Source organism: Brachyhypopomus gauderio, chromosome 12 (assembly GCF_052324685.1).
Source record: "Brachyhypopomus gauderio isolate BG-103 chromosome 12, BGAUD_0.2, whole genome shotgun sequence".
NCBI classification, from domain to species: Eukaryota; Metazoa; Chordata; class Actinopteri; order Gymnotiformes; family Hypopomidae; genus Brachyhypopomus; species Brachyhypopomus gauderio.
Window position 1 is genome coordinate 23,647,956 of NC_135222.1, and position 13,898 is coordinate 23,661,853.

Below are 13,898 nucleotides of genomic sequence, written 5' to 3' on the forward strand. Positions count from 1 at the left end.
TAGATCACAAACACAGGATTTAAGCACTGGTTCGGATTTCTTATTTGGGTGTGAAGTCTAATCAGAAGCATAACAACTGAAATATTAGAAACTGATGTTAATTGATGGTGTATTAAGACATGCGATTACGTGTAAATATCAATTATTATAACAATCTGCCAGAATATCCTGTTCACGTGGCTCTTGGGTATCCTGATCTCTGCGTTTCCACGTGGGTCGTGCCGAAACGCGCGCGGTTCTCGCCTGAGCTGCGCGGGCGCGCTTGTCCCTCAGGCGCCGCCGTAGTTTAAAACTTCGCGTCTCGAGGGAGAAAACTTCGAAGATCCTCGCAGAGGACTTTTCAATGACAAGTGACAACCGTACCCAAGAGTTTCATCTCTTCAGGCAGTATCGATGCGATGGCAGGTAAATATGACCGTAAACATCGTTTTAGTTTGTGGTTTTAGTAGGTGTTAGACGGGCTACGTCGCTTGTAAGGCATCGGCTAGTTGTTGTCATGGCAACACACGCTCGCGCGAGTGTGGTTGAGCTATAGGTAAGTTAATGTTCATCAAGTTAGACATTCACGACAAAAAACATTAACAAATTTCATTTTACCAAATTTGTTGGTTAATAACGAGAACGTTTTATATTTTAGATAGCAAATACGTTTGAACAATCTTACATAATCATTATTACACTTCTTAGTTTAACTAGTCAGTTAACGCTAACGTGGAAAATACAAACAACAACAACCCCTAGCTAGGTTACCTCTCTAGGTAGCTAGTTAGTCTACTAAACAATAAACCAAACAACCCCTAGCTAGGTTACCTCTCTAGGTAGCTAGTTAGTCTACTAAACAATAAACCAAACAACCCTAGCTAGGTTACCTCTCTAGGTAGCTAGTTAGTCTACAAAAAAATAAACCAAACAACCCCTAGCTAGGTTACCTCTCTAGGTAGCTAGTTAGTCTACTAAAAAATAAACTAAACAACCCCTAGCTAGGTTACCTCTCTAGGTAGCTAGTTAGTCTACTAAATAATAAACCAAACAACTCCTAGCTAGGTTACCTCTCTAGGTAGCTAGTTAGTCTACTAAACAATAAACCAAACAACCCTAGCTAGGTTACCTCTCTAGGTAGCTAGTTAGTCTACTAAAAAATAAATCAAACAACCCCTAGCTAGGTTACCTCTCTAGGTAGCTAGTTAGTCTACTAAAAAATAAACCAAACAACCCCTAGCTAGGTTACCTCTCTAGGTAGCTAGTTAGTCTACTAAAAAATAAACCAAACAACCCCTAGCTTGGTTACCTCTCTAGGTAGCTAGTTAGTCTACTAAAAAATAAACCAAACAACCCCTAGCTAGGTTACCTCTTTAGGTAGCTAGTTAGTCTACTAAAAAAATAAACCAAACAACCCCTAGCTAGGTTACCCCTCTATGTAGCTAGTTAGTAAGTCCATGTTTGTAATGCAGGTGTCTGTGTCTATGTCTGAAGTCTTTGGTTCGGGTTTCGCTTTCAATTCACATATAACCAAAGTTGCCCACTAATTAGGGTTCCTAGATGTTGCTACTTTTGTGAAATAAAAAATACTTTGAAAAGATAGTGGTATGCTTGTAATTTTATTTGTTAATTTAGCTAACAATGAGTGTGCTACGTACTTGTAATTGAATAAATCAGATTGAATGTGATCTAGTTAACTTGGGTGGTTGGCTGGTTTGCGAACACTGATCGCAACCGTTTACTGGGTGTAGTGAAGCATCAGTGAGCACTACCACACTATTACTATGCGGGGTCCATGCCAGACAATTATATTTAGCTGGAGCAGGTCACGGGGAGTTAATTGCTACTTGTATGAGATTTAAATAATTATTGGCGTCGAGCTGCTGAATATTGGTTGCCATTGAAACGTTCACCTCCTCTTGGTTTGGATGCTGTGCAGGTCTTCACTATTATATTGCGATGAAAAGTACGTTCTGTGCTGCAGGACGGAGACACTGTGCCATTTTAATACTGGCGTAGAATAAAATGCATCATATCTAATAAGATTATTCTGCTTGTTTACGTTACCAGACTTCGTATCCCATTTGAATTAAACGACACACAGGCTGAGTGAAAGGCAAAAACTAAATTCTGTGAGCTCGGCAGTCACACGTACACGTACACTGGCTGTTGTATTGTAGGAAATGCACAAACGGTTTAGTTACATGGTCCTTTGATCATTTAACCAAATCTCTACAACTCAGATATAGAAGCAAAAATCAGAGATGTTTTGAATATGTCACACTGGTCTCTTTGCAACACTTAGATTTGTCCACAATGCACATTTTGATGAGCAACTTGATCTGGTTCTTGGAACATTTTTTCTTGATCCTGGGCCCTTAATCCAACAGCAGCTGAATACTTCATAATAATAAATATTTTTTTTCTTTTTTATTAAGGCTCACCAAAAGGACTTGATGCTTGATCTTTATTAATTAGGTTAAATATGTAATGCAAGTATCAAACATGGTATCATCCCTGAATTTATTTTACGTGTGATTTTTCAAATTGTTCTAATTGTGCAGCAATGGACACACACAGAACAAAGACTGACCTGTGTATGTTGCTTTAGAGGAACTGTGCACCTACCCATGCACTGTAAGAAGCATTGCAGCGAAAATGTACTTTACAGTATGCCGTGCATCCTGCAGTCATTGCGGTCTAAGCAGCTGAAATTACAAGTTACACGTCTTTTATATTGGCAGTTAACTGTTCCTTTGGCTAATGATGGATACTATCTGTCATCTGTGGTTATTATCTGTCATTTATGGTATAAACTCTGTTTTCCAGCAATAAATCCCTAAGCCTCCATCCCTAACTGATTGACTACAACTGCTGTCCAAAACTGTGGCTTTGCAGGATCAGAATCATCATACAAACGTCAAGGTGAAACATTTAGATTTAGTGTTAAATCAATCCAGTAGTGTTTGTAGCCTATACATGTGAAGCACTCTGTCATTAGGTAATGTAATTCCAAGCTTCATTAGGACTGTGAAGTTTATCATTTGTCATCAAAGCCAGTTGTCAATAAATAATTAAGCTGTAAATTAACTGGATGGATATAGAGAGAGCTAGAGAAAAAGATGTCCGTGTGTTCTTCATATATATAAAAATATCATTTTGATGTGAGTTTGTCAAATCCATGTTGGATTTGTGTTTATAAATTGGGATATTCTGAATAATGATTAATGATTAATAACGGAATCAGTATTTTTTATTCAGCAGTCAGTGTACTACTTAAAAAATGTCCTTAGCAGAGTGTGAATCTCATGTGGCCACACTTTTAAAGGCCTCACGCGAATATGTATAATTTAAATGTTATTAATCAGTCAATCTTATGTCATCATTTTGATATTTCACTTGGGGTGATGCAAGAAAGACTCGAGAATGGGAGAGGAGGTGTAGTGGAGGGGAGGAGAGGAGAGGGGAGGAGAGGAGGAGGGGAGGAGAGGGGAGGAGAGGGGAGGAGGAGGGGAGGAGAGGAGGGGAGGGGAGGAGGAGGGGAGGAGAGGGGAGGGGAGGAGAGGGGAGGAGGGGGTGGAGAGGAGAGGGGGAGGAGGGGGTGGAGAGGAGAGGGGGAGGAGAGGAGGGGAGGAGAGGGGGAGGAGGTGTAGTGGAGGGGAGGAGAGGAGGGGAGGAGAGGAGGAGGAGAGGAGGAGAGGGGGAGGAGAGGAGAGGAGGGAGGGGAGGAGGGGAGAGGAGAGGAGAGGGGAGGAGGAGGAGGAGGAGGGGAGGGGAGGGGGAGGGAAAGAGAGGGTGGATGTGAGGGGAGGAGAGGGGAGGGGAGGGGAGGGGAGGAGAGAACTATTTCCGGGTCCCCTATTATCTTTGTGTGTCCAGGCATCATACCAATGTCACATTTAATTTGCTGTGGAGCCAGAGGTGCTGCATCTCTCTCACTAGCCAGAGGAAAGACGGTCCGCACACATCCGATAAATAAACGCTAATGGGCTTCTGACAGTTATGGACGAGGAATGAAAAATGTGGAGGGGGATGGGGGTGGGGCGGGGGAATCAATGGTTGACATCCTCTCTGCCATAATTACTATGTAGTGAGTCCCTCCTAGGAGAATAGGGGAGACACACGACTCCCAGCTGGTGTGCTGTGCTTTTTAACCAGCCCACACGAACCTCTGTGGCGGTGATCACATGACGTGTGTGATGTGGCGGGCAGGTGCATGTTTGTGCAGGGATGTGACCCGGCTTCACTGGTCTACAACTCTGTGGCCTGATGTTGGAAATGTTGTTATTCTGTCCCACCCATTGGTCCTGTTTCATATCTAAAAGATATTTGGTGTTTGTGTCCTTGTGTGTGTGTGTGTGTGTGTGTGTGTGTGTGTGTGTGTGTGTGCAGCTGGAGGGGAAGTTAATTGACATGGCCTTCCTGCATCCTTCAGCAGCTTGGTGAGTCGTCAGCCCCGTGGTGTTGTGTGCAGTGGCACCTCCTGAGGTGTCTGCACCAGAGCTGTGTGTGAGAGGCAGGAGTGTGTACGGCGTGTCTGCACCAGAGCTGTGTGTGAGAGGCAGGAGTGTGTACGGCGTGTCTGCACCAGCAGCGCTGTGTGTGAGAGGCAGGAGTGTGGAGTGTGTACGGAGTGTGTACGGTGTGTCAGCAGAGGCAGTGCGCTGTCAGCCAGCACTTCGCGCACAGCATCACACAAATGTCGCTTTTATGTCATTTAAACGAAGTGCAGCTCTGACACGTTCAGATGTTGAGATGTTCAGATGTTGAGATGTTGAGTTGACAGTGTGTGTCAGAGTTATTTTGCTGCCTCTCCCTCTCCTGTTAATTCCTGTGCCACAGTGAATTACCTGTCAATTATGCAAAGGACAAGAACAGTGTTCATTTACCCTCCATTTTCATGCTATTTATAAGGCATTGTTGTTCCAAGCTGTTTGAGAGCCATTACGCGTGCTTCACCCACACGCAGACGCCTCCTCGTCCGTTTGCCTCCGTCCGTCGGCCTGAGCCGTTCCTCGTGCGCTGGAGGCTACATCCTTCTAGCCTTCGCCCAGGAGGCTGGACTGACGGGGACGTGCTGGGTCTCACCTTCGCTGACCCGACCTGGAATTCTCATTTCCTCCTGCGTCAGGAGGACAGTGAGGCCCGGGTAACCCGATACACTCATCACACACCTTCAGGCCTCACTAACGAGCCCTGATTGAGCTGATTGGTCTGCTACAGTGCCTGTCACAATCCTGCTGATTAGCGGAGAGACAGACTGGACTTGGGGGACGGAAGCGTTATGCGGGAACCTGTCAGCAGGGCTAGATCACACAGCTTGGAGAGGAGAGGTTAAACACCCTGCATTCTCCTTAATAATTCATCTGCCTGTGTGGCAGTTCCTCTCCGCCACTTCCTAGCTGTCGCTCTCTAATTGCTTTACGTTTAATTTGACTTTGGAGAACGTTTTTGCGAGCCGAGTAAAACGTGTTTAACTGTTAATGTGAAAATGAGGTACAGAGGGAGCGTGCGCTTCGTGAGCACTGACAACTGTCTCCTAGCAGCATGTGATTGGTTGACTGCTCGTCACATGACTGGCCACCAGAGCAGCAAAACTAGGAGGGACAGGAAGTAACCTGAGCGCGTGACCCTTCCACTAGAGGAGAGGAATGTCCCCTGCAGAGTGTGCTGTGTGAATTCACAGAGCAAGGCCAACATTCTGTCTCTAGAACCAGCACCAGTAACACCCATCATCCCTTATTTCATTACACTATTCTGAAAACATTTCATTTATAATCATCACATTTAATTTTTACTAAACTTTTCATAACAAATAACATTTCATAAATCGGGTAATTCTTATTATCAAGGTAAAAAGAAAAGCTTTAGTTTGATAAATGCACTCAGAAGGGTGTGTTGCAGGTGGAGTTTTTGGCGCTACGCTCTGCCCACCCAGTGTGGTGCCAGCGTCTTGGTCATAGTTGTCATGCAGCGCTAAACATCGTGACTCTTCTAGACTCAAATGCTTCTGGCACTGGTGAGAAAATGTCTGCCCAGTGGAGCCGTGTGAACAGTGCTGAGAAGAAGGTCCCACACACACGCATTGAGGACGAGGCTGAGATCCAGGTGAGCTCACAACACACACACACACACACACACACACACACACACACACACACACACACACACCCGCTCTGAAAGCCTTACCTGGAGCAGGGCACACCCATTTCCCTCACATCACACAAACTCCATAGCTGTTATCTGCTGGTCAGTGGTTAATGTGTTCTAGACATCTCCACACATTTTTAAAAATTTTATCTGACACCCCTGTCCGGTTGTCACAGCTCCTCCCTCAGGCCCGGAGGAGAACTGCTCCTCTTTGTGCTCTTGATTGGCCTCGTCCTCTCTGGAGGCTTCTGACTGCTGTCTTTGCCAAACCCGCAGCAGCACTGCTCAGCCTTGCGTGCGCCCAGATAATGATCAAGTTAATTAGACCTGAGATTGAATGAGCTGCTGCAGCAACTTAATCATTTGTAACTTGATTAGAAAAACTATATTCTCTCAAACTCCAGAGACTGGCAAACTTGAAAATTAAGTTCCACTTTAAGGATTCAGGTCTCGACTTAATGGAGTGTGGGGAGACTGAAAAACAAGTCCCCCCCCGCCCCTCACCCACGCCCCCACGCCCCCCCACACCCCCTCACGCCTCCCACACGCCCTCATTGTGTCCCCATTAAGAGAGAGATGGAGGGTTGTTTACTGTCGGTGGGGAAGAGAGCGGTGTGTAATACTTGACCTAATGCTGCCCTCCTTGTTCGGGTTCCCCAGCAAATCTACTCCTTTGGGAAGAAATTAGGTCAAGGTAACTTCGGGGTCGTCTGCGAAGCCATTCACATCGAGACGCAGAAGAAGTGGGCCATTAAGAAGGTGAACAAAGAGAAGGTAAGTGTGCAAACAGCAGGTTCCGTGGTAGCGTTCAATTCAGGGGTTGCAGGCTCCGCCCACATTCATGGACGCAGGCTCCGACCACCTTCGGGGGGTGGCGGCTTGTGTTCCTCTTGACTCTCCTGTGTCCATGTGCAGGCTGGGAGATCTGGGGTGAAGCTGTTGGAGAGGGAGGTGAACATCCTGAAGAGGGTGAACCATGCACACATTATCCATCTGGAGGAGGTCTATGAGACTCCAAAGGTAGTGCAGAAGACCTTCCTGGGAGAAGACCAGCATCATCTTCCAGTCCTCCAATGCCCGCTGTGGAACGGGTTCTGTTTTTGGAGCTACTCTGGAGAGCACAAAGGATGGAGAAACCATTCAAGTAACTGGAGGTGTGTGTGTGTGTGTGTGTGTGTGTGTGTTCTAGAGAATGTACCTGGTCTTAGAGCTGTGTGAGGGTGGAGAGCTGAAGAAACTCCTGCAGAAGAACAAGAGGTTCAGTGAGGAGGAGACCAGACACATCATCAGTAGCTTGGCTGAAGCAACCGTCTACCTCCACAAACAGGGTAAAGGTCAGAGCTCCACTGGGGCCTAATCTCTCTGAGTCACATGCGCAGTGGTGTGTGTGTGTGTGTGTGTGTGTGTGTGCGTGTGGGGGGGGGGTCTGCAGAGTCCATTTCCCCATCAGCATTAAAATTTACATTTTTATATAAGTAATCCCATTAGAACTGAGTTATTTCGGTGGCACTGCTTTCACAGGGAAGCCTTGTACACAGATTGTACCTGCATTTCAGCAAATTGGTCACATCATAACTGGATCATACGCAGGAGCCTGATTGCTTTGTTCCTGCTGACATCTGATAATCACTCTACTGATTGTGCCCTTATTACGGCGCTCTGCCATTACTGGGTCTGGGCTTATTCTAATCATAAGATAATAATGAACAACTGCCAGATTAAATATCAACCTGTTTTAATTGAGTGTGAGGGGTTTATTTGAAGATGCTCTGAAATTTTCTCCCCCCTTTCCGTCTCCTGCTGAAATCTCCAGTTAGAGGTAATTTAGGACATTGCTTGGCAATGAGACACCATTACAGGAGGGTAATGACTCATTAAGGGTGAGCAGGGAGGAATACTGATTAATAGGTGTGTTTTCCAACAGTCCCAAAGCACTGCTGTGTCTTACACTTAGAAAAGCTAATGATGGCGACTGCAGTGTGTGGACAGGACAACAATGCGACTGTAGTTATATTACCCACACATGCACTGGTCACAGGTTACTTTAAGATAAAGATCATTAAACGTGTTGAGACATAGAAGTGAGATTAGCCTTATGGTTGAGATCAGACTCAGCTAGCCATCTTTTGTGGATTATGTTTTAGAACTCTCTTTAAAGTCTAGACTTTTTAAAGCAGATTTTATGCTATGCCAAATTAACATTTTCTGTTACTTTTGTAAGATATTTTATATTAGTCTTCTTCTAAGACACATTTATGTCTTAAGTTGTCCTCCATTTTAAAGTGTAATTAAACATGTCTTGTTCTGGAGAAGCACTCATGCTTTCATTGTGTCTCTTTCATGCCCCTTGACCCTCAGACATTGTTCACAGAGATCTCAAACTGGAAAACATTCTTGTGAAGAGTGATCACCAAGATGATGATGATGATGAAGACACGGTGAATATCAAGGTGAAGATCCCCTCACTCCTGTCCCTCACTCCTGTCCCTCACCCCAGTCCCTCACCCCAGTCCCTCACCCATCTCAGAGGCATGGGGCGTGACCTTGCCTCTCATGTTCACCTACAGCCCCGCCCCTTGTGTGTGTTTGGGGTGTGTGTGTGTGTGTGTGTGTGTGTGTGTGTGTGTGTGTGTGTGTGTGTGTGTGTGTTTGGGGTGTGTGTGTGTGTGTGTGTGTGAGTAATGCAGCAGCTTTTCTTCCTGTCCCAGGTCACAGATTTCGGTCTTTCCGTGCAGAAAGGTGGTGTTGGCAGTGAGAATATGCTGCAAGCTACATGTGGGACACCCATCTATATGGGTAACACACACACACACACTCACACACACACACACACACACACACACACACTCACACACACACACACACACCATGCTCCCATTAGCTTGTCATGTGATGAATTAATGTGGGCTGGTCTAATAAGACATGAGAGAGCTGATTAAAAGGCAGCAGTGGAGAAGGGCTGACCTAATTTAGCTGATGTGAAGCTGATAGCGTTTCAGAAAAGGGAGCAGAGGCTCAAAGCATCAGACATCAGACAGGCGCAGACAACATCAGACAGGCACAGACAACATCAGACAGGCGCAGACAACATCAGACAGGCGCAGACAACATCAGACAGGCGCAGACAACATCAGACAGGCACAGACAACATCAGACAGGCACAGACAACATCAGACAGGCATAGACATCATCAGACATCAGACAGGCACAGACAACATCAGACAGGCACAGACATCATCAGACATCAGGCGCAGACAACATCAGACAGGCGCAGACAACATCAGACAGGCGCAGACAACATCAGACAGGCGCAGACAACATCAGACAGGCATAGACATCATCAGACATCAGACAGGCACAGACAACATCAGACAGGCACAGACATCATCAGACATCAGGCACAGACAACATCAGACATCAGGCACAGACAGCATCGGACATCAGGCACAGACAATATCAGACATCAGACAGGCGCAGACAGTGTCAGACATCAGACAGCGTCAGGGCCTGTTTTATTATTGATGTCCACCTCTCGTGCGTCTCTGCCCTCTCAGCACCTGAAGTGATCAAAGGCCACGAATACAGCCAGCAGTGTGATGTGTGGAGCATCGGTGTCATTATGTACATGCTGTAAGAGCATCACACACACACACACACACACACACCTATACACACATATTCATACATGCACTCATAGGAAGTGTGGACACATTTGCTATAATCTCAAAATTGCTGATAACTGTCCAGGAAGTAGATGTAGTATGTAGATGTAGTATGTAGATGTAGTATGTAGATGTGCAGTTTGCCAGTGAGTACGCAGCTGTAGCGTAGCTGAGAGAGTCTGTCTGCTCCTCTGCAGGTTGTGTGGAGACCCCCCCTTCATGTCCAGCTCGGAGGATCGGCTCTTTGAAATGATCAAGAAGGGAGAACTCAACTTCTCTGGCCCTGTGTGGGACAGCGTCAGTGATGCAGGTTACACACACACACACACACACACACACACACACACACACACACACATGCCCGCTCTGTGCCTGTTACTTTGTGGCTGATGGGCTAAGGATTTCTCCGTTTCTCTGCTAGCCAAGAAGGTGCTGCGCTGTTTGCTGAAAGTGGACCCGGCTCACCGCATCACAGCCAGTGAGCTAGTGCACAGCCCCTGGCTCACAGTAAGGGTGTTAGTCCTACTGACCCTTCACACCTCACCCTCCGTCTGTTTTAACAAGCGCACACGCCACACAGCTGGGTGCAAACTGAAACAGCATCTAGCATAGCTTATCAGGCTAGCTGTCTATCAGGAGGAGGACGCTTGATTACATCACAGTGTAGAGATGGTGTGGTTTCAGGGAGACACCTCCACCAACGCCTCCCCGACTAACGTGCTGGAGATGATGCGGCAGTTCCAGGACGCTCCAGAGGAGGGCGATAGCGATGAGATGAGCAAGGACCTGGGCTGCCTCTCCCTCAGCCGTTCCCAGGACAGTCTCTGTGAGCCCATGGCCTCCCCAGAGCCTCCTTCCGCTCCTGTTCCAGCTCTGGAGCTAAACCCTGACAGCAACAGCAAGCCCTCTACACCCACCAAACAGGTGAAGACGCCCGGCCTTCCACTACTGTCTGGGTTCTCATACATGTACCGTCCTGCACGCCTGAGACTACATCCGGTACCTTTGCATCACACCCCATTGTGTATCATAGTGCATATATCATTGCCTTGAGGTGTATGGTATCTCTCAAACCCCAGTCATGTCAGAACGGTATCTGTCAAACCTCAGTCATGTCAGTATGGTATTTCTCAAACCCCAGTTATGTCAGAACGGTATCTCTCAAACCCCAGTCATGTCAGAATGGTATCTGTCAAACCTCAGTCATGTCAGTATGGTATCTCTCAAACCCCAGTCATGTCAGAATGGTATCTCTCAAACCTCAGTCATGTCAGTATGGTATCTCTCAAACCCCAGTCATGTCAGTATGGTATCTCTCAAACCCCAGTCATGTCAGAATGGTATCTCTCAAACCTCAGTCATGTCAGTATGGTATCACTCAAACCTCATGTTTTTAGTGCTCGCTGTGTTCCATGCACAATGCAGTATTCACCTTCTATATTCACTATTTTTTATTTTGATGTCAGTCCTCCTGACTTCCCTAGATAAGAATCATAATGCTTATGTCACTGAAACCGATAATGATGACACAACTATTACTCAAGTCGAGCTCTAGTACAAAGCTTCATGCGTCACAGTTTCATATTAATGTAAATGTGTTGAAAGCCACCCAGATGGACTTCTCCTGATGTTTTGTCCATTGTAGCATCAGAAGAAGAAATCCTCTCCGTCCTCCTCCAATGGCGTGAAGAAGAGCGGTGTTGTTGTGAAGACCGTCGGGGCTGCCAGCGTCTCTGGTGCACAGGTCCGTCGTTACACTTCTGCACAATCTCACAGCCAACCTTCGTCACGAGAATTGTCTAATTTATAGAAACTCTACTAATGTGTACTCTTTTTGAAAGCTGAGCTGTGGTCAGGGTAAATTCAAGCCACAGTCTCTACAAGCCACCACTAGATGGCGGCAACATCACCCATGTACTGCAGTGCACTCGCCCGTCTCCTGCTGTCCGGCACGGAGCCAGTGCACCGCTGCTCCCGCGCTAAACGAATGTGAGTGTCTTATCTTTGCAGTCCCACGCAGGTAACAAACCTCCGGGTCAGCCGAGCGCACAGCGCCACGCCCCGCCGGACAGGACGGCAAGTGGGGGAGGGGTGTCCTCCCCCCAGCCTGCACCCCCGACCGCGGGGGTCCGCGCGGCCAACGGCCCGTCCGCATTCGGCATCAGCCCCTCCTCACCAGGCTGCCCTAAACAAGGCCCCGCCTCCGGAGCCAAGAAGAGCTGTTAAGCCACACCCTCGTTTCTGCCCCCAGCCCCGCCCCCAGCTCCAGGAAGTGGAGCCACCAAGGCAACCGTCAACAGGGCGACGCGTCGTGTCCGGGGTTCGCCGGGCGGGGCCGGCCTGCTGGACACCTGACACAGGTGTTCACTCTTAAGACGACACCAGAGGCTCAAGGGAGTTCACTACTAGCATGTCCCTAGTCGGTCTGTTCACACTTGTCTGTGCAGACGAGTGCTCGGGTAACAGGAAGACCTCCTGCCTTTACTGGTGATCTCCCAGATCTCCCAGTAAGATCTTTCATTGCACATGTCTCATCTGTCATAGATGAAGTTCTTTATCCTGGTTTATTAACACTGGAGATCAGCAACAGGCCAAATGATGGACAGATCTTAGAGTGCTAGAACCCTGTCCAGGCTGCCTACGTAGTCTGAGCCTTCTTGAAGGACAGAGAATATTTATTAAAAAATGAACAGAAATTAGTTTATTTGTTGCTTTAGGGGTAAATAAAGAATGTATCAGAGGTTTACAGGGTTTGTTGGTTGTAGTTTTTTTTAGCACCCATGCCACATGGCCTTACAGGGCAGAAGGATCGTTTAAACTTTAAACTATACATGGTGTCCACTCCTCATGTCCAGATAGAGGACAGAGAGCAGTGAGACTGTAGATGCTAATGTACATGCTAATGAGCTAAATACTGAGATTTATTCACCCCTTTTGCCAAATCATGAAAGGGATTCTACTGTAAACAGTTGGTTAATTAGCATTTTCAATAAACGCATAATTCATGTTCCTTTAATCGTATTTTCCTGGTTTCTGCACAGTTTGAATGAGACCTGCATAACACATTTATGAGCCTCGTTTACTTCTAAATGTGCGTTAACCCCTATAGTGTAGTGCCAGCCGTGCAACGTGTGTGTGTGTGTGAGCAGAGTTGATTCTGTCACGAGAACCGGGAGTCTGAGTGAATGCGGCTCTAATCTTGTTTGGATGGGCGTTGGAGGCAGCCGAGTTGGGTTTGAGGACTCTGCCCCACTCACTGACGTCTTTCTGCTGGAGAGAGAATAATCCTTAGCATGGATACAATATTAAAGTGGTCAAGCAGAACTCAGAGTCTGTGTTACAATCCTATTTGCATTCAGTGGTGTGTGAGTGTGTGTAACAGAAGCAGACAGTCCCCGTCCTCTAAGTCCCTTTGAAGACAAACGTACACTATAGTTCTCTTCTGGTGTTTTGTGTGATGAATTAGTTCATTGTGTAACGTGGGCTGTGCCCCGACACATAGAAGTGTTTGTTGAGTACCGGATAAAAAGCCTCTCGTCAAAAATACAAACCATGAAAATACAAACAATAAAATGATATTCTAAAACAGTAGAAAGTCTTTATGTTGCTACAGATTGTTCCATGGGTGGGGTGGGTGCCTTGGGGACTCACTGCTCTTTTGAAAGTAGATAAGTAGATACATAAGATACATTTTTTCAGCCAACCAAACTCCATTATCATGTATGACCATGACCTCTGAGTGCTGCTACACATTTGTCTGGACTCTAGAGTGATGCTGTTGCTAAATACAAGCATGTATGTAATGAGTCCAGATTGTTATCCTGGAGGACACCACTGGGTGGCACTATACAGAGATCCATCTGCTCTCATGCTCACAATGATGTGGAGAGGTAGAACACAATAGCCTGGCATTAGTTTTCCAGCGCGCATATGAATGTGCTTGTATTTGACGAATTGCACCATTAAATAATGACAATGTATGACTGTGTATCACCTGAGTATGATGAATCATCTCAATAACTCCCAATCTGGGGTTTAGCATTTCTGATTGGCTGGCTGTGAAGACACCATTCACTACTGTCGGCTGGAATTTCAGCCAGAACTGGT

The 13,898-nt window shown here is 46.6% G+C and overlaps 1 protein-coding gene across 8 annotated transcripts; it reads left to right on the forward strand.

The window, feature by feature from the left end:
* The first annotated feature begins 211 nt into the window (after nucleotides 1-211).
* stk33 (serine/threonine kinase 33) lies at nucleotides 212-12,807 on the forward strand. 8 transcript variants are annotated; one of them, XM_077023967.1, is made up of 17 exons: nucleotides 212-405; nucleotides 2,809-2,904; nucleotides 4,372-4,421; nucleotides 4,949-5,128; nucleotides 5,526-5,701; nucleotides 5,978-6,087; nucleotides 6,790-6,903; nucleotides 7,045-7,149; nucleotides 7,319-7,463; nucleotides 8,488-8,579; nucleotides 8,838-8,925; nucleotides 9,684-9,759; nucleotides 9,989-10,101; nucleotides 10,213-10,298; nucleotides 10,476-10,715; nucleotides 11,437-11,535; nucleotides 11,812-12,807. In XM_077023967.1, exons 6-17 carry the CDS (start codon nucleotides 6,007-6,009, stop codon nucleotides 12,163-12,165), a joined length of 1,593 nt encoding a protein of 530 aa, XP_076880082.1. In that variant the 5' UTR covers nucleotides 212-405; nucleotides 2,809-2,904; nucleotides 4,372-4,421; nucleotides 4,949-5,128; nucleotides 5,526-5,701; nucleotides 5,978-6,006; the 3' UTR covers nucleotides 12,166-12,807. The 8 variants fall into 8 exon arrangements, with proteins under 8 accessions (XP_076880082.1, XP_076880080.1, XP_076880081.1 ...); XM_077023965.1 differs by having other exon boundaries at nucleotides 4,949-5,701; XM_077023966.1 differs by lacking the exon at nucleotides 5,526-5,701.
* The last annotated feature ends 1,091 nt before the right edge of the window (nucleotides 12,808-13,898 follow it).